The 26,480-nt window shown below is 38.7% G+C and overlaps 3 protein-coding genes across 5 annotated transcripts; 1 reads left to right on the plus strand and 2 right to left on the minus strand.

The window, feature by feature from the left end:
* Positions 1-2,796: 2,796 nt before the first annotated feature.
* On the minus strand, positions 2,797-6,563 carry LOC132175325 (WPP domain-interacting protein 2). Of its 2 annotated transcripts, none has more exons than XM_059587224.1 (3): positions 6,453-6,563; positions 4,982-6,227; positions 2,797-3,722 (listed from the first exon to the last, which is right to left on the minus strand). In XM_059587224.1, the coding sequence occupies exons 2-3, from the start codon at positions 6,099-6,101 to the stop codon at positions 2,995-2,997; spliced, it is 1,848 nt and encodes a 615-aa protein (XP_059443207.1). In that variant the 5' UTR covers positions 6,102-6,227; positions 6,453-6,563; the 3' UTR covers positions 2,797-2,994. The 2 variants fall into 2 exon arrangements, with proteins under 2 accessions (XP_059443207.1, XP_059443208.1); XM_059587225.1 differs by having other exon boundaries at positions 4,982-6,119; positions 6,453-6,562.
* A 5,024-nt stretch (positions 6,564-11,587) lies between these two features.
* On the plus strand, positions 11,588-15,187 carry LOC132175762 (uncharacterized). Its single transcript, XM_059587808.1, has one exon. The coding sequence runs from the start codon at positions 12,130-12,132 to the stop codon at positions 15,085-15,087; it is 2,958 nt and encodes a 985-aa protein (XP_059443791.1). The 5' UTR covers positions 11,588-12,129; the 3' UTR covers positions 15,088-15,187.
* A 2,491-nt stretch (positions 15,188-17,678) lies between these two features.
* On the minus strand, positions 17,679-25,176 carry LOC132173639 (uncharacterized). Of its 2 annotated transcripts, none has more exons than XM_059585188.1 (4): positions 25,039-25,176; positions 23,630-24,043; positions 21,712-22,870; positions 17,679-21,201 (listed from the first exon to the last, which is right to left on the minus strand). In XM_059585188.1, exons 2-4 carry the CDS (start codon positions 23,794-23,796, stop codon positions 18,193-18,195), a joined length of 4,335 nt encoding a protein of 1,444 aa, XP_059441171.1. In that variant the 5' UTR covers positions 23,797-24,043; positions 25,039-25,176; the 3' UTR covers positions 17,679-18,192. The 2 variants fall into 2 exon arrangements, with proteins under 2 accessions (XP_059441171.1, XP_059441170.1); XM_059585187.1 differs by lacking the exon at positions 25,039-25,176 and adding an exon at positions 24,905-25,031.
* Positions 25,177-26,480: the final 1,304 nt, after the last annotated feature.

The raw sequence follows: 26,480 nt of genomic DNA on the forward strand, positions 1-26,480 counted from the left end.
GTCATAACAATGCATGTGATGTACGTAATTTTATTTTCAATAATTATGATTTAATTTCAGTACTCTTTTTCTAGATTTCATGAAAAAATTGAAATTAATTAATCTAAACCGTAATTTCTATAGCTTGAGTTTTGGCAAGGAATTTGTTTTTACTGGATATCCAAATGCACAATTACTGTGAATATCATGTTGCCTTCTCGATCTGGTCTTTATTTTCCTTGCATAATCTGAATGGAAAGTACTTCACTACAGACACATGACAATATATGGTACCCACGACATGAGGTTAATGAGATTATTTTTTGCCAATGCTGAAGTAAGAGGGATTTACATTAATTTATAGAAGATGACCCTAATAATACTTTATATCTATTAATATTACTGAAAGCAAAAACAAGATAATGTAGACTTATTATCACACTAGACTAGAAGATAAATTATTACAATTAACAAATAAATTAAGACCCCTAACAAATAAGAAAATGCTGCCATGTATGTTGTTTTGTCCTTAACACGTCCTCTTGGTCTTAATTATTTGTATTATAGAATATTAATTAAATGATTAAATCAATCATTTTTTTTTATTAACTTAAACTTCTTGGAGAGGAAACTTATCTAATTAAAATGGGTCTACAAGTCTTTTATTTATATAGCATTGAGAGTCAAGTAAACTGCATTATCATGCTATTATTGTTTAGAATAAATTTCAATTTTGTCCCTCTAAACCACCATTCGATTTGCACGTACACCTCCAAATTACCAATGAATGTAACTTGGACCTATGAACTACTAAAATGTTTCGAGTTACCCTTGTATCAGATTTTGCCGATAGTTTGGAATGAAAAATTAATGTCACTTGTGCCAATCACATGCACATAAGTGGTTTCCTCTACCAAAAGTAACCCAAATTGATCGAGGGATTTAAATTACAAAACTGCCCATAAATAGGGTAAGCAAAGAAATGTCTGAATGAGGTGACCATATGGCCCCACTTTCTCTCATCTCTTAAAGGAGTAGGGATTTTCTGCTGCCAAGGAGAGGCAGCCAAGGGTATGCTAATTTTTATTTTTTATTTTTAATTGAAGAGGAAAGAGATTAGAAGGGGGAAGCATTTGTCAAATTTAAAACTAAGAATTACTGATCATAAATTGATCAAATTATATATCAAATTCACTAGCCTCCATGAATCACTGATCAGAAATTGATATGAGTAAAAGTATATAAAACCGAGATAGTGTTTTGAGGCATTAACACTAAATTTAGGATGACTGAATCCTTTTAGAGTGATACCATCCTTAAAGGGTTAACATTTCACCACTAAATTTTAATTTTGAATCCAAAAACGAGTTTTGAGACATTAGAACCCAAATATTAGCTCATGAAAATTTAGCTAATATCACTCAAATATCTCAAAATACAACCCAAAAAACTTGCTCTTTCTCATGGTAATTCCATCAAACATACTGAATGCAAAAACATAAACATAAACCACTAATGACGAAAAAAAAAAAAAAGGACAAAAATCTTTCTTCTCATATACGTGTTTTTTTATATATATATAATAATAAATAAAAAACAATTTTCATTTCCCTTTTTTTTTTTTTTTTTTTTTTATTATTATTATTATAGAGGCAGCCACGTTAGCGTTGGACGACACTGGGCTGCCTCTAAGATGTCGGATAGCACGACTCCTCTTAAAGAGTGGTTACACAACCACCCCCTAAGTGAACAACAGATATTTCAATTTTTTTTAATCACTATAATGGTTTTTCACACAAAATAAAGGCAAATTAATCACGCAAAAATAATTTAAGTGCTCATAGTAGTCATGCGTGTGACGTTTTTTGTCTAGACTAATGTCAAATATATGAACAATGATTTCATATGTATAATTGATCGCAATCTTTAAACAGTCTTTTGGACTTCTCCTTGGGGGCGTGTTATATATATATATGATTTTTCTTTCTTTTCTTTTTTCCTATTTAAATTGACAACAAGGTTCCGCTCCATATTTTGTTTCTCTGATCTCCACCGAGATAGTAACTTGCCACTAATCGAAAAGGTAATGAGAAGTTGTAGATCCTAACTGCCATGTTAGCTAGGCATCGTCAGTTGGTGATGCAACAACATGGAGAGCCCACTCGCTTTTGCAGTATGAAAATCTTAGGTAGCAGACTAACCATTATATTGAACAGATAATATTGATGACCTTTTTCTACTTGTTGGCATTGGCCAAAAATAAGATAAGATGCCGCATCCACTTCTTCCCTTGATCGGAGCAACGTAATATATATAATAAATAGTTGGTTGCTTAAATGGCCAATTAACCTTTCAAAGGTCTCAATTGGCTTCCAGTGTAGAAAGCCTTAGTAATTGCAACTACTTCTATCTTAATTCACAATTGGTTAATCTCGCCACATATCTTAAATTCGCCACTCCACTCTGATGCCTAAGTCATGTTTGGCAAGCAAGAATACCATTGGCTGGCCAAAATGTCCATTATCAAACCCACCATTGTCATTACAATCGGCATTGATGCAATCAATTATTGACGAGAAGAAGAAACCAAAAAGCTCTCAACCCACATAGTTGCCCAAGTGACTAACCATAGTTTTTGACATGTCCACATAAGAGGGGAAGAGAGAATCAAACTAATGACCTCCGCTTCATTAGGCGTGGTCCCAACTGATTGAACTACCTCTTGGAGACCACTGACCACAGTTTTGAATTCGTATGAAGGTTGTGCTTTTGTGATGCTCTTCTTTCAATAAAGGTAGAAATAAAAAAATAAAAAAATAAAAAAAACAAAGTAATATAACGCAAGAGTTACAAATGTGCACAATTTGACATAAAAAGAATAATTTACAACCGCTCCTATCCAACCCTAACAAGGAAGATGGAAAAACTTCTGCATAATAGAAATGAAATTCAACATTCAAAATATTTACCTACATATTTCAAGATTACACAAAAAAGGACCTCCTCTTCTCAGACTCATGTGGGCACAACCACCCCAGAACGGGGTGATAACTGCAAGACAAAAAGCCAAAACACCATAACAAGAAATATAAATTGTATGAAAAAACACCATGTAATCTTACACACCCTCCTCTGCATCTTCACAACCTCTTCGGTCCCTATCATATCTCCACTATACTTTTCTTCCTCTGATTTTTTTTTAAGCATCGCGGCCTTGCTTTCTGCTGCTCCAAGTTTGTTCAGAACCAGAGCATTTCGCTCTTCCAACAGTGTCAATTGATCACCTGCAGCAACCTTCATGTTCTCTATCGTCCTTCTTATTGCCAGAAACTCAACCTCAGCTTCAATCTTTTGCTTGAAGAGACCCTCAAGCTCAGTCTCCATCTCTCTACATTTTTCCTCCTGTAACCCTAAAGTGCTACCCGACTCTTCCTTTGGTGACTTGCAACTGTGTATAATGGCTTCAAGTTCCGTAATCCTCAAGTCCTTCACCTCAACCATAGCCCCTGTCTCCTCCAATTTACTTTCCAAAAATTTTACATTCTTTGTCACGTTTAATAATTGGGTTTCCAAGGAAGTCAAAGCAGTTTGTCTAGTCTTTTCGGACCCCAGCTCCTCAGATGAGCTTGGTACGAAGTTCTCTGGGTCAGTAGTAGTGAAATATGCTGGTGTACTATTACCGTTGGTTGAACTGTCGTGCGATGATGTAGGCTCCTTTCCAATCTCCCTTAGTTTTTGAACTTCTACAATAGTACAACATGAACTCCATTAACTTAAAATCATAATAAAAGACCCATATTAATTTGCAATGACATAACAACCACTTTGCCGATAAAAGGCATAATAGTTTTAGACGAATAATGAAGCACAAAAGTGTTTTCATTCCAAGGTCATGGAATCTATATACTCAAATAACTATGACTACGGTTCACAACATGTCATGCACATATCGGGGGGCCTAGGATTTGGGCTTAACAGAAAAAGAAATGCGAACCCCAAAGAGAATGAAGAGGGGCCCGGGACTTTCCTCTTCCCTTCTGCCCCCCCTGTCAGCCTAAATCCTACAATCCAACCAATTATCATCACCTGAATCTGATACCTTTTACCATTTGGCAAACATACACCAAAAAACAGCCAGACTCCCAGATTAGATATAAAACAAGTTCGTAGTAACCTGAGTTTAACACAAATTAAAAATCTTCTAAAATCATTCCCACCTTCTCAATAAAACCAAAATCCAACACCTGAGGAGCCCCTATAACAAATGGCAAGCCACCATCTTATGTCATTCGAAAATCATATATCCTCTTCTATAGTTTACAGGAGGAACTAGATTTAAGTTCTCTAGCGGAAGCCAAATAGCAACTAGAAATTGCATTATAAAACTATACTCATCATGGTTTAACCATAGAGTCTACCACCCATCCAAGTTAACTCTCTACTCCTAACAACTCAATAATATGGAATCCAAAGAAATTTGTGTCTACGCCCAACTGATCACCATTGGTTGATACTGATCCTATCTCCAATTTAAGCCACAAACAACTAAATCCCTTTTCTCATGCCTCTCACAGAATTTGAGCATATGTTCAATTGAATTCACCAAACCTATGAACTCAAAACCAAATTGATTGCCCAGATTTTGTTCTTTTGACAAATTAAGCAAGAGAAAAAGGACAAACTTTTTTGCAGATTTAGTCAGAGATGCAAACATGATCACAGAGTAAAAACCCTGGCATTATCTGTTATGAAATGAAAACATTTATTTATACTGTCATCATTCTCATATCTCCCTTCAATTGATAACCAAAGGAAATGAGTAGAAAAGAAACTTTTTTATACAACAAATCTTAGACTATTTCAGCTGGGTTCATCAAAATTAGGATATACCTAACCAACAAAATATCAACTCATAGGAAACTGCGTATGATTTACATTAGCAGGATATATAGAGCATCATAACACTGTTTATCAAAGTTGTCAAAATCAGGGCAAATCAGACCTTTTTTCAGCGCTTCTTGCACAGACTGGAGGCTAAAGATAGACGCAACCAGTGGATCCCGATCTGTTGAAGGCCGACGGTTCTCACTTTTCTCTTCCTTAACTTCCCAAGACAAGTCTGCAGCTAAATCATCTTGTGAAAGATCTTCAACCTCTCCCACATTCTCTTTGTTGTAACCAGTTTGAACTTCTTCACTAAACTGTTCACTCGCAAGAGCTTCATCACTATTCTCCCTGTCATAATTCATTAACCTTTCGGTTTGCTTTCCGTTGCTAGTCGCAGTAAAATCACCCTGCATAAAGACAAAATTGGAGCTTCTTGAGTCAGATTCCATGCTGGAATGAGAGTTCTCCTTCTCGATTTTGACCCTTTCTCCTCTATGCTTCTTACTGCCTTCAGTCCGTCCCTTTCCCTGCGGACCCTTTTGAGCTGAATTACCCAAACTCTTCCCGCCACTATTCTTAATCCTGCTCTTCTCTCGTACATACCCCAACACTGCAGGCTGATCATACCTCACCTTTGGAGCACTAGCTGCTGTGGAAGATTTGCTACTCCGGTCTTCGCTGTTCTCAGAATCTGTACCTGCAGCAAAAGCAGACCCAACTGCAAACCTAGAATCTGAACTAGAACCATGGATTACAAACCTGTCAGCTACTCCCACAGTTAACACATTTGCAGATCCTACCGAACTCTCACTATTTTGCTTGATTTCAAGGGGAAAATGATGCTGAGCTTTAGTTGGATTCGTGGAGCCAGACAGGCCCCGCTTCAGAATTTTACTAGTATCTATACTTGCACTCACATCCTTAACAAACTCTCTCCTAATTCTCCTCCACTTCTTCAATCCATATCCTTTTGTCATCGGGGGTGAACCCCCACCGGGAGAATTGCCATTAAGCGGAGGCGAATCCACCGGCTCTTCACCTTCAAAATCCTCTCCGTTCGTTTCTACCCGTAACGCATTGGCATTGGAATTTTCAGGAGAATCCAACTTATCAATCTCATTGAGACAAGACCCATTATTCTTTATCTCATTGTCATCATCACGGGCCAATCTTTCTTGGGTTACTTCATTATCTTCCTCGGATTCAAGAACGGAATATTCACTCTCCAAATCCATAACCAAAAACCGGCGTCTCTGACAGCCCCACCAATCCACCAAAATTGGGTCAGATCAAGATCAAGAAAAACAACTATCATTCCAGTTCATGGCCAAAATCTAGCAAGATCCCAGGAAGATCAACCACTGTTTTGGGCAATTTTAAGGTGAAATATGATCAAAACTCCAGTAAAATATTAATTGGGTATTCGTGAATTTATTGATTTAAGAATAATTAATGGTGAAAAACGACCCAAATATATTCAAAGTGCAACAAATTTATAATAATGATCCCCTGGAACTGGAATTGTAAATTGAAATCAAAGAAATGGATAATTGAAATGAGAGAGAGAGAGAGTCAATCGCGCGTACCGTTATATCATTAGTGTCCCCAATAAATGAAGCTTTGTAGAAGACGAGGGATAAATGGAAGGACGGACTTGGAAACCCTAAACTTGGGTTGGATTTGCAATTTTATAGCCATAAAATAATTGAGAACAGCAATATTTATGCAATTTTAATAATAAAATTAAATAATAAAGAAAATATGAACGTGGGAGAGAGAAGAGGAGCCACATGGAGGTGGTAGCCCACGCTAACTTCCCACGTAGTGGGCAGTGCTGGCATCTGATCTGGAACACGGACCACATGTATCCCAAGGTCCTCGCCAATGAAATTACAATCTCAATTATTCTTCCATGCGTTTTCTTTTTTTCTTTTTTTTTCTAATTTAAAATTATCCTAAGAGGCCCCTTTATGTTTGTCCTTGGGCCTTGGCCTTTTAACATGCTTCCTAGCCGTTGTTGCAACCCACTTAGGGCTGGCAATTTTGACACGACTCGCGAACTCGACACGAAGTTAACATATATTGGGTTTGAGCTTATCGGGTTCGGGTCTTAATCGGGTATTAAGACACGATTAAATTCGTATCTGGCGGGTCGACCTGTCGGGTCCACGGGTCGACCCGCCAGACACATTTAATAAATGGATCTGGCGGGTCAGTCGGGTCTAGCGGGTCAATCGGGTCTGGTAGGTCAATCGGGTCTTGCGGGTCTCGGGTGACCCGCCAAACCCTTTTTTCTTTTTCTTTTTTTTTAAAAAAAAAGCCTATGTCTAAGTTCTAACTAAGTTAACCCTAACATTTACCGACTCACTCACGGCTTCATTTTACTCTTCACTTCACGACTTCACTGGCCTATTCCTTGTTTTTTCATTACTTTTTCTATGTGGGTCTATATATTAAAACATTATCTTTGAAATCATTATTTATATATTAAAACATTATATTTTAAAACTTTTTATTCTTCTTGGATGGTTAGGAAGAGATTCTTTAATTAAATTATTTTTCCCAATTTTGATTAAGGGTTTTTTTATTTATTTTTTAAAAAAAAAAACAGGCCAGGTCGGGTCGGGTCGTGTTACCTGTTTAGCGCACGAGTCGGGTCGGGTCGGGTCTACCCAATATGACCCGGTTATGCTAAACGGGTTAAGCGAGTCGTGTCGGGTTACCCCGATATTTTCCGTGTTATAATCATGTCAGACCCGTTAACCCGTTTAGCTAAACGGGTCGTGTTCGTATTTCGGGTAATCGAGTCGCGGGTCCTAATCGGGTCTACCTGATTACCCGTTTTGTCAGCCCTAACCCCATTGACAACCAGTTGAGGAAAATCATTACCGATGTGGGTCAGTTTGGTAGGCGGTAGAAGCTTTGAAAAGTCGGTTAATTGACCCGAACCAACAAGTTACTATTTTTATTGAGGGGTAGGTTCTTCATCAACAATGCTTACATAAAATACAATCAAATAATTAGAATTGGTCAAAAATTGACCTGGTCCAATGTTTCTTAAGCTCGAAGCTAAGAAAGGGGCTACATAAGATGAGACCAGAGAGGAACTTCTTATGCAATGACAATTAGGGAAGACAGAGACGGCAACAAGAGGAAAAACATTGTAAATATCAAGTCAAATTAATTTGTTTGGACAAAGAAAAGAAGTATGGATTGGATAGGCTCTCACATTAACTACCCTATATATTATTGCAGTATAATAAGACAGTTTCTACTAGAAAGCGAGAAAGAAAAAAAGAAAAAGACTTGAAAGAGGGATATTTGAGAGACTTTCTTTAATTAATGTATTAGTGGCACTTAATAAGCAGATAGATGTGTTTTGTAGATGTGAAAATGCTTAGCTTTCCAGGTGGGTGAGCTAAATATAAAAGCTCGAGTGATCGATCGTGGATTGTGATATGTGTGATGGACACATGTTGTGCGTGGAGGAGGATGGGTAAAAATAAAAATATTATTATTGTTACATTTTCTTCTTTAGTGAAGATGGAGTGCTTAGGGGTCCCATCCTATCAGAGTGGTTGGCTGCACAAGCTAATTAATATATATTAGATATTTGCAATTAATCACATCACTATATATTGGACACTAGGATCCCTCAACTGATGACTTCTTCCTATTCAGTCTGAATGTTTCCTAATACTCTAGTTTCCACTTTCCACATCGTATTAACTATTAACGTTCCTAATTAATCATCCTATTTATTATGAGAATCGTGTTAATGTTTAATGACGGGATAGCTACTTGTTCACCAGGAATCGTGATCATTCTAGCTTTATTATTTTAAGTGAAATGAAGTGGAACTATTTCATGATCTAGATTAATTTTATAAATCTAAGAATGGATATGTTGCTACCACATCGTTTAAAAATTGGAGAAATTTTATTTATTCTCTTGAACTATTAAGCAATTTTCAATGTCCCCTTAAACTTTAAAACTTTACAATATAAAGTTATAAGGTAAAACTATAGAAATGTGTCTTCTAACTTATTCCAAATATTTTGCCTCATAGATTGATCAATGAATATATGCTCATTTACCCTAATTATTCCTCACGTCAAGGAATAAAAAATCAATTCCAATTATGATTTAAGTCTTTTATAATTTCTTATTTGGAATAAATTACCGACAATCTTAATTTGTGTCTAAGTGATATAAATTGGCTTAATTTTGGTACATTTCTCTATTACATCTTGGACTACCCATCCATATCTCAATAGAGTGTTGTTATTTTCCTAATGCATGTACATATATTGCAAAGTTTTAAAGTTTAGGGAGACATTAAAAAATGTTCGGCACTTCAAAAAAAACAGTTCGGTAGTTTAGGGGTAACTAAAGTTTTTCTTTTAAATTTTTGAAGTGAAGTGGTACTATGCACACCATTAAATACAATATAACAAAATCAATTCACTTGAAACAGGGAAAATCTTATTCCATTTGGTAAATTATTTATTTGTTGGTGAATGCCAAATCAATCTTGTGGAATTCTCACTAGTGAGCAAATCAGAAAAATCAAAGAGAACAACCCTTCTCTAGCTTCATACTTTTGTTTTTTATTATTATTATTTTTCTGTAATGAGGACAAATTCTGTATACATAATTAATCATAAGATTTTATATTTCTAATGTAGTATTTAAGTTGTCCCTAAACCAGAAAATTCGGATCTGGGCCAACAACATGAAGAGCATATCCACTTTTAACTGAAATTATAACCCCAAAACTCTAACTTTAGACTTGTTCTGGCTTTTTTCTACTGTCATTATATGGCAATTAAAGAGGCAAACTCGTCTCCCTTTAATCTCTCTCTCTCTCTCTCACACACACACACATATATATATATATGTGTGTGTGTGTGTTTTTAACAAAATGCCGGTGCAAAAAAGTGGCTAGTGGTGCATTTGCATAGTGGCCTTTGGGACTTTTTCCCTGCCAATGATGTTACATGAAAATGGAAATCCCACATTTACATAATCTATATATGCACATATACTTAGATGCTTAGAATATAATCTTTAATAAATCAATGCTTAGAACCTTCGTCTTCTTTCTTTCTATCTGTCTGCGCATTTTCTCTCTTAAAGCATTAATATGATGATAGCAGAAGGCTGTAGGAGAAAAATATATATTGAGAGAACCGACACATTTGGGTTTTGATTGAAGCAACTTTTGCCGGTTGAAGATTAGGTTAAAAATCAATTGAAATGTAGCACAGATTGAAACATAGAGAATATATATTAATAAAGATATCATATATGATTGATGTTATTCTTTTGTATATTTTTTGTTTCTATCTTTTTTTCACAGATTTAATAGTAAATTTGTACATCTTTTAAAGGGAGATAGACAAAAGAAGAACGAAAACAAACATTTATCCTATTTATATACTTAAAAAAAATAAAATTTACAAGAGGAGGGAGAAAATTTTTAGTAGTCTCTTAAGTTTTTATAGCCACAAGGCAGCTTTGACTGGCTTGCCAAATTGGCGCCATATACATTTTTTTACATTGATGCATGTTCTTAAAGAAAAGTATAAAGACTTACACGTAAATGATGAGACAAAAGATTACCTAAGCAGTTGTCTTGGAAGTTTTTAGGAAACATAGAGGTGGTGCCTTACAATTTACAAGTATTTGGGTAGATTTTGAGGTCTAGATTGACACAGGGAGACCGTGGACAAGAGGTTTAGGGTGCTGGGTAAACAAAAGCATGTGTGGGTGTCACAAACTCAAATCACCTTCACTTGAATATGTCCCTAATCTTTGTCTCACTTTTCTTAATATCTCAAAAAACTTAACCATAAGAACCCCCCCTCGGCCAATTTACTTGCTGAAACAGAGAGAGAGAGAGAGAGAGAGAGAGGGAGGCCTTGGTACTGAATCACTGATATGATTATTATAAGGTCAATAGCGATTGTTGAGTCTTCAGTTGGACTGGTCTTTGGTGCAATTTCCAGTGCAAATAGTTGTAAACTGTGTCAGATGACTACACAGACACAGGAAAAACCTGACCTGCACAATATATAATAGATTTCAATTTTTAATCCCTACTGCAATTTGAAGGCCTTTACTGCTACAACCCACTACCAACAAGCATCCAGTTATGGTTCCTCTCCCAATGCCCTTTTCTCTGAGCCCTTTCTGACCAATCTTTGGCTTCTGTGTCAATCAAGTGAGAACCCACATGTTATTGCACAACCCCATGTTTAGATGTAGAATTGAGAGATTAATATTGCACAACACATAAAACAAAAAGATATTGCACCACCCATGACACATTATTAAATTAATACCATTGAAGTACTATACCATTAACCCCTTGCAGCTTCTTTTTAATCACTTCCTCAATATTAAATGTTCAGAATCCCACAGATCCAGCCCATACACAAGATTCCCATCCTCAGAACAGCTTGTTATTGAGAGAGAGAGAGAGAGAGAAAAAGAGAGATGGGTTCTCAGGAGTTGCAGCAGAGGAGGAGGCCTCCCTCTTTAGCCTAAAATGAAACAAAGAAAGGTAATTTCAATGACACTTCTATAGCTTCAGTGTTTTTTTTTGTTTAATCTGACACTCGTATTCATTTCACAATTATTATCGATCAAAGAAATAAGTTATCTTGTTTCCGTATTTGATGTCTAATGCTGATATACGACCTCCATTGTCTCAGGGCAAAACGATAGTTAGATGTGAATAGAAGAAGATTATGAATTTAAACATATCTAGCACCACTCTTGGTCAAATCTACCTCTGCTGCACAAGGAAAAAACGGGTTCTGGTTCTGACCAAAGCGAGGCCCACGGTAGGAATAGGGAGTAGTGTACTCCATCACATGCAGATTTCTGTCGTATGAGTTTTTACTGTTGCATTCATCTTCTGGCAGAGTCATTCGTCAGAAACGCTCATAATTGCATCTATCAGCATAATTTGACGCATAAGAATCCAGAGTGGCCAGGTCAGGTCTTTCTCGCTCCTCTCAGCCAGAAAAAAACCAGTAAGTGATGCACATAACGGAGAGAGTAAATGCTTTAGTCTATGCCAGCATTCAAGTACAAGAAGAGAGAAGAAAGCAGTAGTAATGTGTAGCAGAGAAACAACATTTTAAAAAGAGAAAGTTCAAAACTTCCAAGTTTACATATAGTGATCAGATCCATCATCCACATTCCTCGCCCACCAGAATCACACGCTGCAGCTTCAACGACTCATTCACGGCAATGGAAGAAGCGGCATCAGAATCTCAACAAAGCATGATATCCAGTGGCCTCACCATCAAGATAGCAACTTGTTACAACAAAGCAGGTAAAGAGACTTTGCCTCCATCTGGCTCTAATTCAGATTTGTCATCTCCAAACATAAAGAACTCAACGGAATCATCCACATACAACTCTCCCTCCCTTGTATCACCACCTTCATCCGCATTTGTTTCAGCCCTGCAGTCGCCTTACATATCTCCAAGGGCCATGACCCCAAAAACCCAAGAAAACCCAACTCCCCCAACTCCCCTTGTCCTTCCATCACCGCCGGTTTCATTCAGGGGCTCGCAGTCCGATGACATTCCAAGCAGTTCCTACACTCCCCCATCCGACCAATATGAGTTTTCCGACGACCCAGCTGACGCTAAGCTCAAATTTGTGACTTGTGACGCAGTTCCTCCGCGCATCTCCTTCTCATTTCCAGTCCCTCGAATATCCTTCGCCAAAGGACCCGTCTCCCCTGCTTCCAATTCCAAGCCCAGAAGCTGTGATGTTTACATCGGCTTCCACGGCCAAAACCCCAACTTGGTTCGATTCTCCAAGTGGTTTAAGTCGGAGCTTGAGCTTCAGGGTATTGCTTGCTTTGTTGCGGACAGAGCAAAGTACTCTAATACTCAGAGCCACGAGATTGCCGACCGAGTTATCTGCTCCGTCGCATATGGGGTTGTGGTTGTGACTAATTCAACCTTTGTTAATCATCTCAGCTTGGAGGAGATTAGGTTCTTTGCTCAGAAGAAGAACCTGATCCCACTCTTCTTCGACACTGGGCCTGCCCAGATGACGGGCCTTCTCAACTGCAATTCGATTGATAAAGAATGTAAAGAGGCAATAGATGGACTTATCAAGTCCAATGAATTCAAGCTGGAAGCTAATGAGGGTAACTGGAGAAGCTGTGTATCTAAAGCTGCTGGCATTTTACGAACAAAGCTTGGCCGCAAGAGTGTCGCCGAGAAAGATGTACTTGTAGGAGTAGAAGGATTTGAGGAGCCACCCTTCCCAAGAAACAGATTTTTTGTTGGAAGGGAGAAGGAGATTTCTGAGATTGAAAGTCTCTTATTTGGGTGTGGGGATTTTCAGGAGCAGGGGATCAAAGGAGAAGCCAGTGGGCAATCGGAGGGCCTGGCTGATGAGGAAAGCGATGAGGTGATGATGAGTAGAGGAGGAGGAGGAGGAGGAGGGAGATACATCAGTTTAGAGATGGGTAAGAGCAAAGAACCAACTTTAGAGGCTTGGGTCGAACCGGTTTTAGGTAGGAATTCTTTCAAGAGGCCCAAGTACAAGAAATCCAAGAGCTTGGGAAGCGGCGTGATTTGCATAAATGGGGTTCCTGGCATTGGCAAAACGGAGCTTGCACTGGAATTTGCTCACCGGTATTCACAGAGGTATAAGATGGTTTTGTGGGTTGGTGGGGAGGCTCGATACTTGAGGCAAAACATATTGAATCTCTCTCTCCATTTGGGACTGGATGTAAGTGCTTATGTTGAAAAGGAAAGGGGGCGCATTCGGAGCTTTGAGGAACAAGAATTCGAAGCTTTCAAGAGAGTCAAAAGGGAGCTATTCAGGGACATGCCTTATCTATTGATTATTGATAATCTTGAGACTGAGAAAGAATGGTGGGAAGGGAAGGATTTGCATGATTTGATCCCAAGGAACACTGGAGGGTCCCATGTGATTATTACAACCAGGCTATCCAAGGTGATGAATTTTGATATAATGCAGCTTCCAACACTGCCCTTGTCTGATGCAATGGCCTTGGTAAGAGGAAGAAGGAAGAAAGACTATCCAGCTGATGAGTTAGAATTCCTTGGGAAATTTGATGAGAAGCTGGGAAGGTTGAGCTTTGGTTTGTGGTTGATTGGATCACTAATGTCTGAGCTTGCAATTGGTCCTTCTGCTCTCTTTGAAGCTATAAACCAGGTGCCACTCAATGAAGGCTCTCCCTCTTCTCATATGAGCAGCGCTGAAGAACAGTATTGTAAGAACAATCCTTTCCTCATGAAGGTCCTACAATTTTGCTTCGCAATCTTACAGCAAACTAATGTTAGAAAGAACCTTCTTGCCTCAAGGATGCTTCTAGTTGGTGGTTGGTACGCCCCTGCACCCGTTTCGGCGGGTTTGCTAGCTGCCGCAGCAAAGAATATGCCTGCCATAGGAAACCGGTTCAAGAAGTGGACCAAATGCCTGGCTCTCACATTTGGTTGCTGCTCTGGTTGTTTAGCACCACAAGCTTGGAAGAGTGAAGAAGATTCAGCCCTCATTCTGGTGAAATTGGGGCTAGCACGAAGGGCAAACAGACAACAAGGATGTTGGATACAGTTCCATCCCATAACGCAGGTATTTGCAAAAAGAAAAGAAGGCTTACAAGCTGCCAAGGCAGCTGTCCAAGGAGTGAGAAAAACAGGTAATCCATTGGTGAACTCGGACCACTTATGGGCATCTGCCTTCCTTGTGTTTGGATTCAAATCCGAACCCCCGCTTGTCCAATTGAAGGCAATTGATATGGCTTTATACATCAAAAGAACGGCTCTCCCTCTTGCAATTCAAGCCTTCACAACCTTCTCAAGGTGCAACTCCGCATTGGAGCTATTGAAGGTGTGCACCAATGTACTCGAAGAAGTGGAGAAATCGTTTGTCTCTCAAATACAAGATTGGTGTCATGGCTCGCTGTGTTGGAAGAAAAAGTTGCAAGGTGATCAAAGGGTGGATGAGTATGTGTGGCAGGAAGTGACATTGTTGAAGGCTACATTGCTTGAGACCAGAGCAAAGTTGCTTTTGAGAGGTGGGCATTTTGACAGTGGCGAAGACCTCTGCAGAACATGTATTAGTATCAGAACAGTCATGCTCGGACATAACCATTCCCACACCTTGGCTGCTCAGGAGACATTGGCCAACTTGGTCAGGATGAGGAGCAAGATATGAAACAATTAATGGTTCCACTGTCCACTGTTTTTTTGTTACTTCCAATCAGTTATATGTAGTTAGTTTCCAACAAAAAAAAAATGAGGAAAAGGAATTAAGGTGTGGCTGTCCTTTTAGTTTAGAATCATCGTCTACCACAACCATTTTATTACATTAAGATGAGCTAAGCCAACAGACAAAACAACATTGAAGCACAAAAATGACACAATAAGGTTTGCTAAAACCATCCTACAAGAAGATGAGTGTCATGAGTCATGAGTCATGATAATGCTTATGGGCCTTACCCTACCCATGTGAAAAGAAACTCTCAAAATCTAAACACCTAAACAGTGGGCCAACTACTACTCCAGTCTCCATCATAGGGGAAGCAATAGTTAAACCATTCATTTAAAAAATAAATAAATAAAATAAAATAATACAGATAAACTCTCAAAATCTCATCACCTAATATTCTTTCATGTTCATTATTACGTTTTTCTTTTAAATTTAGAATTTTTTTTTTTTTTTTCTGGGCAGGATTAAATTCCCAATTCCGTCATATGGACTTGTGCCCTCCCCAAATTGCAGGTTACAATTTCCAGCATACTACTGTTGATCAATCTACATTTCCTTTACTTTTGCCCAGTTGTAGAAAATTAAAGTTGTAATGTTGATGTACGAACAGGATTTCAATGGTGATTGTTTTGGAAGGAGCAACTAGCAAGTTTAATTTGACGCGGGGACAGCAAGTTACAAAAACAAAACAAAACAAAAGTTAACTACAACTATGGATGGGGCGGGGGAAGTAGATGTTTGATATTTTAGAAAATGTAAGGACTGGTCAAATGTTATCATGATTTTGTAACTCGTGAGAGATTCTTTTGGGAGAATTCCTGGACACAAATACTTGCCCTTTTTTTCTTTAGTTAAAAAACTTTTAAACTTTTGAAAGGCTAAGAATAAAGTGGGGAGGAGAAAGACAAGAGATGGCCCACACTTGCACAAATAGGGCATTTGTCTTTGTAAAGTGTTTGGAAGGTGTCCAGCTTTCACCATGCAAAATGTACATCCCCACGTTCCATCCAATTTTCTTTTCTCAAATAAATTAAAAACAATTGCTTTATTAATATTAATTATGGTTAAGAAGAGAGTTGTTTTATATATAATCACGCAATTAATTAAGCAAGGGCGCATGCAGCAAAACAGGGAGTGCCAGTATCCATAAACATATATATATATTGCCAACCCAGCTGCCATTTTGTATTTCTTTTTGTTCTTCTCTACCGTCCTTTTGAGTCTTTGACCATCCACTCTCTCTCTCTCTCTGTCTTTCTCTCTCTCACACACCACACCACTGCTTTCTTTAACGGCTATATCTCATGGTCGGCTAGACTTCCATGCATGCTTCTTCTGAGTTCTGAACATATATGTATATATAGATTAATAGATAGCATATATAGGCTTTCTTTAGCATTCTTTAAGATCCAAAATCACTGAAAAATTAAAAATAAAAATAAAAATAAAACATATGTATGTATATATATACGAACAGAAAAAACTGAAAGTAGTTGAGTAAAAACTACAGAAACTCTTTAATGAGTTTTGGCTTGCTGTGGGGTCCGTCTTCCCGGTGCATTTGTCTTGGCAGCAGACCCCACACGTAATGGTGGAGTCTCTCATCTCTCGTCTCTCACCACGGATAAGAAAACACGTACACGATATGAAACAAAAGAAAAAATAGTAAGAAGAAGAAGAAGAAGATATATATGGGGTATGGCAGTCCTCCATTATGACGCTACGTGTGTCTGCATGTGTTTATCGCTCCTCGATCGGCATTGTTTCAAGTCTGAACGTTGTATCTCCTTCTCTTCTTTCTCCTTTCGTCTCCAGGGGACCAGGATATATAAGGAAGATTAGTAACATGCTTCAATCGACTGCGCATGATGTAATTAATTAATTATATAAATCTTAGGTTGTAGCCACATATATATACATAGACCTCCGTGTCGACATGATTGTCGTCCCTACATTAATCATCCTAGCTCGTCACTGATCAGTAGTGGTACTGCCAGCAACCATGCATGACACCGACCATGGGTTGTGAAAGTGCATGCCCTACCATCACTAAACACTAGAGCCATTATATATATATATATATCATCATCATCATCATCATCGATCCATTTATTCTAGGAAACAGCAAAGGTGATGTGGACAAGACAGCATAAACACAGATATTTACCCACCAATTAATACAAGCTCATGCGATTAATTAAGATCACTCTGGAAACTGATCATCAACTTGATATATATATATATATATATATATATATATATATATATAGGTTTACCAACATGAGAGGCCAGACGTAACTTCGATGCTCAGCTATGTATATATGATATATGGTTGAGCTAAAACACAGATACATAAGGAACTTCTTAGGGCGTCACTAGATCTAATAATACATACAGCTACAAGTTGTTTATATTATTTCTACATAAATCTTGCTGCTTTTTATCTGAACGAATACAAAGGGAAAGAAGCACAATGCGTTATATATGGTCTCATTGAATCTAACAGCAACAAAGCAAACAGATGTAGATGTTGATGATTGATTTTGAAGATACCAATAATAGTATTGCTATAAAATTAGAAGGTCAAAATAAAACACCTGAAAAGGTAGCTCGAACGAAACAAAATTTAACAAAAGAAATAAAAAGACATGATACATTTCCTCGAAGGAACGCTCAACTCCGTTGACTCAAAGCCAAGGTTCCTTAATTGTCAACTATTATTCATGGATTGCTTATACATTTTCTACTCGCTGGGTAGCTTTAAGATTGCCAAAGCATGAAGCCTCAAGAGCTGCCTAATTTTGGACCAACACGATCAGTAGTACACTAAAATATATACCAACACAATCTGATCAGATTTCAACATCTAAACTTGTGCAGGTTCCGTCTTTGATCAACCGCCATTATTTTTCTCATCCCCCAAAGTTTCTGCATGCCCATCAAGTAATCTATGAGCAGCTCAAGATTTCATCCATATCATTACAAAGTTTGAAGCAAAACCTGGTATTTGCCCCCAGGCAAAAATGGCCCATCGCAAACAAAACTTGCCAACTACATCAAGCTTGGAGAATTATACAGTGTAGACCTTAGATGACCTCTTGATGGCGATGCAGCAAAAAAAGGGCTCCGCTGCAGCACACTAGAACCTTCTGAAGTACAACTCCATCTGGCAGAGCTTGCATTTGATCCTCTGGAGGGGGTTGCATGAACGCTGGCGTTGTGCACCACTGGTAATTCACCACGGGAAGGGTCCTGCGACTGGTAAAAAGAGAAAGGATTCGCATGCCTTGAGTTATAGTTGGGAACCACTGGAATCGAAATGCCAGATGCAACTACACGGCTTTCCCTCAACCCTTCAATGTAATTTGCAACATCAGTGGTCAAATTGGATTCGCCATCTGGAATGTCATCGATGACGATAATTTCTCTATTGGCATTGGCAGCAGAATGGGCACTCATCTGCTGGCATTCAGGAGCTGTTAAAAGTCTCTCCATGTTATATGCGGATGCTCCAACTGGTCTGTTCTTAGACTTATTCTGTTGTGTTGGCACATTATAGTGACCTTTATACTCATGAGGTTCCTCAAAAGCAATGAAACCACCATCCTTATGCTGGTCGGGAAATAAGCCTGCAGATCCTTGCACAAGCGTTTGTGGTGTCTTCAAATTAGTGTGGCTTCTAAAACTGTTTGACAGCCTTCCATCAAAACAATGCCCCACCAAATTATGTGAATCCTGGCCTATTTGAGGGACCATTTGATGGTAGGAATGGTAGACCTGATTTTGAATATTTACCGGAGAGACTTCAGGAAATGTTGGGAACCTTGGAGTTTGAGGGTTGATTTGGGAATGTGGTTGGGCATGCCCAAGCGGCATTGGTGCATCATCATCTTTGCTGACCACCATCAAATTCTTTCCCATCAGCCTGAGAACTGGATTAGAAGCAGATGGACCAGCAGAATCACAAGCACCACGCCCCAGAAACTTCACTCCAGCATCTGGGGAACCCTTCAAAGGTACAGAACCTGCAGGAGACTTCATGACGGGGGGAATGGCCTTTTCAGATTTTGAACTTGAGCAACTGCTCAGAGAAAATATTTCAGACCTCGCATCCAAATTGCCAGGCCTCGTGTTGATATTGCAACCCATTTGCTTTCCCATGGTAGGCATTGTCACTGAAGCTATGGCTCTTCGCCTTAGTAGTTGTGATTCTTGATAATTTAAAGCAACACCCTGAGCAGTTCTCTCCTTTCTTTGGCAACAGCATGGCTCATCATTTTTGAAACTTAGAGGCCCCTTTTCAATAGAGATTTTATTAAGTTTACAATTATCTCCATCAAAATCAAGCCTTTCTACTACAGTACTAGTTGTTCGTGGAACTGCAGCATCACTTTCTGCTGAAGGCTCAACACTAGCACCAGAGAAGCCTGACCTCAACTTGTCTTGAAATGATTGAGGTCCTGCAGATGATAATGGTTCGGAATACTTCCGATCATATCCGGTCAATGTGGAATTAGAGATAGTTGACGTTGTGGAAATAGGAGAATCTGATGAATCCCCTTCAATGAAATCATGCTGATCTTGAGAAGATTGAACCCGGCTTGTGGTCAATGATGAGCTCCCTTGGAGATCTTCTGAGCTCATATCCCCAGGACTTGGTAAAAATGATCCCGGTGGCCCTGGAATGGGAATTGGATCTACCTCTGGGAAAAAGTTGGCCTGCCCAATTTCAGAATCCATTTCTTCCCCAATATGAGCACTTTGCCCAATCAAGTCATTGCCCACTTCATCAGCACAATATACCTCTTGTCCATTGACAAAACTTGCCTCAGTTGGATCTACAGGTGCTTCAGCTCCACATGAAGGCCCTTGATAATCTTCAATAGATCGTACAGAGTTCAAACGTGTCACAGCACAATTGCCCAGCTTGTGTTGTAGTTCAGGAGCTACAGATTGACACAAGCTTGCAACAGCCTCCCCAACAGCTTCTTTGGAAGCTGGTTCAATGACAACCTCTCTGTGGAACCAAACCTCTTTTCTAGCAGATTCTGGGCCACCAACTTTGTCCAGAAAATCATCACCAACTCCAGCAGAATCCATGTTTTCACCCTCATCATGTCCATAACTTTGACGAGCTAGCGGTGAACTCTTCAAAACCATAGCTTCCACCCTTTGAGACGTATTTATTGCTCCTCTACCTTGTTTCATTTTAAGTACAGTGCTACTGCCAAGAGACACCTTGTTAGATATCTCTTCTCTTCCAGACTGATTTGCAATATGATTGTGCATCAAATCATATTGCTGATCAGCTTCAGAACACCAGGCCATTGCTTCGCCATCTGTTTCTGCCATTAAATGCACTTGGGAAGTCTTAAGGGCTGAACACATCTTGATCACATCCGCTCTGGACTCAGACATAGGTGATCCACTTCTGGCAGCCAACACATTTTTCCTTGATGAAGAGAATTTCATGGCTTTTGATGTTAAGGAATGACAGCTCCTAGATGGATTTGTGCTAGAACTGGGAAGAATATAAGAATTATGATTTGTTCCTGCAGCAACATCATCCAGCTTACTGCTCAACAAAGATACACAATTTCCATCACAAACAGAATCACTGTCTTGGCTCAACTGACTGACATTTCTCTTCATTGGAAGGGACCTCTCTGCATTGTCACAGCTCCTGCCTCCAAACAAGGGACTTCCCACTCTTTTTCTCCCAGGAGATCGCTCCCTCTTGTCACTAGCTCGGGCTTCACAAAATGGATTCTTCATTGTCTCACTGTTTTCGGGAGAAGATATTGGGTTCTGAGACACATTTGTAACTTTTGAAACCTGACTTCTCTCCACAGGAGAATCACCAAAACAAAATTGATCACTTTCAATTTGAGGTTGATGATCATCTTTTCTATTAACTTTTTTTGCAACTCCAGTTCTTTTGGAGCACACCCAATGTCTTAGATTTCCAGAATCACTTGGTTTAACTTGCTTCTTTAGTTGATGTTCGTTCTTCTCGCACCTTTCTTCTACTCCACGATGAACTCCTTGACCCCCATAAATCTGTTTAACAACAAATTAAAAACCAGATACAGCTGAATGCTAAGGACCCCAACAATATAATAGGTGTTTAGAACTTGAAATAACAGTGGAAAATGGATTACCAGAATTACATACTAAAAATGAATGGCTTAAGAATAGAAAAAAGTTTAAAGTAATTTTATTGCTCTATCATTTAGTTCATACTTGAGATCAATATGAAGATTACCCACAAAAAAGAACGAAGCACCAAGCATATTGATCCAATTCAAGCCTATTAAGAAAAATTTAACATAGTTTTCACTGTGAAATATAGCATGTGTAAGCTTTTTATGGCATCAAAACATCACTTTAATTCAGCTGGTGAGATATATGCTCAACTTTGTAATTTACATGCATTCTGAGGCAAAACACTGTGTATAGAGATTTCTTTTTAGTCTCTAAAGTGAATAAAAGCAGTCAGCGAAGATATTCCAAAGAAAATCAGTAGAAAGGGGAAGAACAAAATAAATACAGAAAGCAAGAGAGGTGTACCTGAAAAGAATGCGCCTTGTGAGACACAAAATTTTTGCTTTGAGGAGCAATTTTAAGATACTTATGATGCTTGTGTGCACGGCGCTTTTTCTTTTTGGTTGGAAGGAATTTGCTTCCTTTACCTCCTTTCAAAGGTTTCCTTGTGCCAAGATCCTCGCCCACTTGAGTCACGGATGGTGCTTGATCATTAAACTTGGATAAAATCCGAAGTTTGGTCCCATTGGCATCAATATAGACTGCACCAACATCACCAGTCTCGGCAGTATGAACCGGGGACATTCTTTGCTTTATCCCTTCATCGGGCATCTCAGAGTTGTCACTATCCCGAGTAGGCAAGTTTGAAATTGAGGCCCAGTTCGTACCATTTCTTCTATCAAGCTCTTCTAACGTGCACCTTGCTGCTGTAGTGTAGATATCCACCATTAATTTTGTCTTCCTTGGCTTAATTCTATGCCTGCTTAGTTTAGAATCAGTCATCCACTTGGGAGCTGACTCCACAGAAAGGCACTGATCAATGTGAGCATTCAAGGTGGTGTTCGAAGACGATGAGAAAGTTTTGCAAACAGGGCATGTCTTTGAAGCCATTGTCAATTCTGATAGGGAAGTACAATTTGAAGCGATATCTTCAGTCGAGCAACGGTCAGAGTTGGCACCAAATTTCACAACCAATCTGCACTTTTTACTCGGTCGACTAGTGCTCTCAGTCTTGTGGGCCGGAGCAACACCTGCAGCTTCAACTTCAGGCAAAGTATCAGTGTCGACTAAGGGTGAGCGCTTGTTAGTGGGAAGTGACTCTATATCAGATTGAGAAACACTTGTCGTTGTGGATGGGAAATCATTTTCCCCTTGAGACCTACATGAAATTGTCCCTATGCAAGCTTCTTCTGGCTTCTGGTTCAATTGGGCATTTTCAGAAAAGTCTAGTTCTGCATGATCATTAGGCCTCGAAGGCTCTCCATCAGAATTGCTCAAGTTCTTGTTCTCAAGTGTACTACTTTCAGCCGTACATCTCTCAAAGGGTTGGCTCCTCAGTTTATCAAGAGACTGAAAGGGTGGCAACACATCCTTCACGCCATGTTTCAAGCAAAGTTGCAGATTTTTCAAAGAAAACGGCCAATTCGTCTTGATATCCTTGCTCCGGGCAGTGAAAACATAATCTCTGCAGTACAAACCGATGTTTTTGTTAATTACTCCAAATCTCATAAGCTCAAAATACGAGGTTTATGTTTCATATATATAGAACTCGGACTAACTATCTTTGAACAAAACAAAAGGCAGATGAAAGTGGTGAGGACTTTTAGATCCTTGCTTATATTGTATGTTATAACTCAAGAAAAAGAATCATGGACCATATGAACAGTGGAGAAGCGGCCAAGAAATATCCAAGTGCCAAACGAGATTCGATGATCTAAGTGTGCAGCAAGATTTGCAAGTGCCCAGAAAAAAAAGAAAAAGAAAAGTACAGATTGCAAGTGGAGTAGCAACAAATATTTATCCCAAGCCCAGCTCTGGGAAGATTATCATAGGCAAAAAAGACATGAAATCACCAGCAACATCAATCGAGAAAAGGAACCAAACAATAAATAACTAAATTTAATTAGACAGGTGAATAGGATACAGTTTAGGGATGACCCAAGAAGAAGCGTAAAAGTCTGGTAGAGAATTAAAAGCCATGACCAAGTTCATCAGCCAAAGCAAAGTAAAATCCCCACCAAAGATCAAAATACCGACAAAGCGGGTATTTTGAGTTAGGCCCCCCATGTTGGACAGAGCCAGAAGCAAGTTGAAACTCTGGATCTGACTCATCAACAAGCTCTTGTCTAAGACGGAAAAACTTTTGAGATCAGCGGCACCAAAGAGAGGGAAAAAATTAAAAAAACAAAAGAAAGAAAAATGAAAGAGAGAAGAGATTATTTACCTTATAGAGAAGTCGGGAAGTGGGGTGTTACCAAATTGGGTTGGGTTGGACAGATCTACCTCTGGCAAGGCAAGCTTATGAGAAGCCCTCTCATGACTGCCAGTTTTGAGCTGGGGAATATCGCAAGAGCACGAGGGATCTGGTGGAGAGTTTTCAATGGATAACATCTGAAGAAAAGCTTCTCACTTCTTGTGCTGTTTTTCCAACAGTCACAAGCTCTATTACTATCTCTACCACTGGGCCTTATCTTTAACTTAGACTTCAGCATATATAACAACAATTGGCCTTCCGCTCTTTTTTTTTTAACTCTCTTTACTCTCTCTCTCCTTACACTCCAAACCCCACCACAAAGCCGTCAACACGAAGCTGTAAGTGTAAAATCAAACAGCCCCACTGGAATCTTCATCCATCAGCCTGCAAGAGAAGAGAGATAATAGAGAAAGAGCATGAGATTACAAGTTTGTGGAAAGACCCAGAAGAACAAGGCCGACTGGGGGAGTTTCTAGAACGTTATTTTATGTGATGGGGGTGAGTAAATCAGAAGCAACTACGTTGAATCATTAAAATCTGGGGAAATCCGAATGATCAAGCAAAGAACAGAATAGAAACCATAAAGCTAGCAAAGATGACACTTCACCTCCAAAGTCAGCGAGTGTTATTTTATGTGGAAAAGACCCAGAAAGAAGGAGCTCAAAATTGAGGCTTTTAGACTCCACAATCTAATACCATATAAATCTGTTAAAAGGAAAAGATCATATATATACATGATGATACGACACGAGCGATTAAAGAGTTTAACCCACAAGAAGAAAAGACACAGCTAGCGAGCGGAGGAGACGAAAGCTCAAAATTAGAAGCAGAAAAGAAAGAAATTTATCAAGCAACAAGGGATTTTGAAGGTTGAAAGAAATCTTTGGTCGTCCAAGCGTGTAAAATGAACAGTTAGACTGACCCTATATTAATATAACGAAATCCAGTGTAAAACCAAGACCGAGAGACCAGATTCGTTCTCTTTTCTTCTTTTAGGCTAGGGAAATCAAAAGTGAATAGCTAGTGAGAGTCCGAAAAGAACTGAAACTAGCCGGGAATCATGGACACAGAGATCATGAAATCACAAGAAGCTTTGGTATTGAAGCTGGAAAAAGAGGCCCAAGGACAACCCAGAAAACAAATCTAAAAGCAAAGGGCATGAAAACCAATTTAGGAGCTTAAAACAAGAAGAAAAAAAAAACCACAAAATGAAAGAAATCCAGAGCAGATGATATGCATACAAACCTCGTGCTTTTGAAGCTGTTTTGTGGATATGGTTTGGACGGAAAATGGGAGAGAAATGAAGTCTTAGAAGACTAATACTAATAAAACAACAAGAGAAGAGAGAGAGAGAGAGAGAAACAGCACCACCCACTCACACATCAAGAGGGCATCAGGTTCTTTCTCACTCCACCAAAAAGCAAGTTTGTACCATTAAACACCACGATTCACCTCCCATCTGTGAATATGCGTCAATGGACATGAAGAGAGAGAGAGAGAGAGAGAGAGAGAAAGAAAGAAAGAAAGTAAGGTGTGTTTGGGTGGGTGTGTTTTTTACTCTTTTTACAAACACAAATACAACCAATACACAAAGCTGTCCTATCCTATACCTACCCTACAACCCCTCGTTTTCCCATTCTTTATTCTTGATTTTTTTTCATGGGGGAGTGATTGTGAGAGGTGGCTCTGAGGCTATCGATTGCCTTAAAATGTCGGTTTTAGCCTTAGGTCCTTAACTTTCTTCTCAATTCCAAACCCCCCATCTTCCCTGCTACACGACAAATTCCTCTGTCTCTTGACGTTTTGTCACCGCCCTGGAAAAATCTAATTTTACCCCCCACCCCACAGCCCAATTATGTCTTTTTCCAATGCAAAATGGACCTTTTTTTCTTTTTTTTTTTGATTTATTTCAAGAGAAACTATTCTCTGGTGCTTTGTACCATGATAAAAGCCACTAGAGATACTGTAAGATTTCGACACGTTTAATAATAAGCCACACGAACAACTTTTTCTCTCCTTGGTGCGTTTTTACTTGATCTTTGTTCTATGATGAGTATCACTTACTTCCCTATTTATTTCCATGCTACTCACTTGCCTTTTAACTAATGCAAGCTGAAATTAATATCATTTATTCAGAATAAACGAGTGCCACTTATTAAACAATTGATTAAAAATAATGCTAACAATTTTACACTAATCCTATTTTTTGTTTTTTTTAAGTGATTGATATCAAATTCACATAAGTAGATGAAGTTAGTTGGTGTAAAATTAATGTGAAGAATAACGATACTCGTTGATAAATGCTCAAAAGAAACAAGAAAAAAAAGAGTAATTAATGGATGAGATAAATTGTGATGCAGCTGAATCAAGTCTTGTTGAATGGAGGTTTATAATAGACTACCCTATGGTAACAGCACCCACCACATCCATGAAAGGAGATAAATACATGTCCCTCAAAAGCATACAACTTCCTCCATATCCCATTATATCATGCTCCCTACAATCTTACAAATGAATAATTACTTTTAGACTTTAAGTAGCATGTAGGAATTACATGTAACTATCGGATTGCTATATGAAAATGAAAACTCTTGATTGACCCCAATCTTTGGTTAATCAGAATGTAATTTGTAATCTAGACACAGAATTATAACCCTAGCACACAACATGTTTGCCTTACTTCCTACTACAGTGACTCTAGAACTCTAGTCTTCTTCTACAAAATCTTATCCACGAACGGAGCAAAAAAATAAAGGAAAAAAGATAATTTTTAGAGTATTTGCAGTAAATTCTTTATATGTGGTTGAAAAAAATGTCACAA

Source organism: Corylus avellana, chromosome ca3 (genome assembly GCF_901000735.1).
Source record: "Corylus avellana chromosome ca3, CavTom2PMs-1.0".
Lineage (NCBI taxonomy): Eukaryota > Viridiplantae > Streptophyta > Magnoliopsida > Fagales > Betulaceae > Corylus > Corylus avellana.

Excerpts from the sequence above, each read along its gene's own strand:
- LOC132175325 (XM_059587224.1), bottom strand. The coding sequence starts at position 6,101 with ATGGATTTGGAGAGTGAATATTCCGTTCTTGAATCCGAGGAAGATAAT. Across the intron at positions 3,723-4,981 it reads GCAAGAAGCGCTGAAAAAAG|AAGTTCAAAAACTAAGGGAG; the intron begins GTCTGATTTGCC and ends GTACTATTGTAG.
- LOC132175762 (XM_059587808.1), top strand. The coding sequence starts at position 12,130 with ATGGAAGAAGCGGCATCAGAATCTCAACAAAGCATGATATCCAGTGGC.
- LOC132173639 (XM_059585188.1), bottom strand. The coding sequence starts at position 23,796 with ATGTTATCCATTGAAAACTCTCCACCAGATCCCTCGTGCTCTTGCGAT. Across the intron at positions 22,871-23,629 it reads CTTCCCGACTTCTCTATAAG|AGATTATGTTTTCACTGCCC; the intron begins GTAAATAATCTC and ends TTTGTACTGCAG. Across the intron at positions 21,202-21,711 it reads ACAAGGCGCATTCTTTTCAG|ATTTATGGGGGTCAAGGAGT; the intron begins GTACACCTCTCT and ends GTTGTTAAACAG.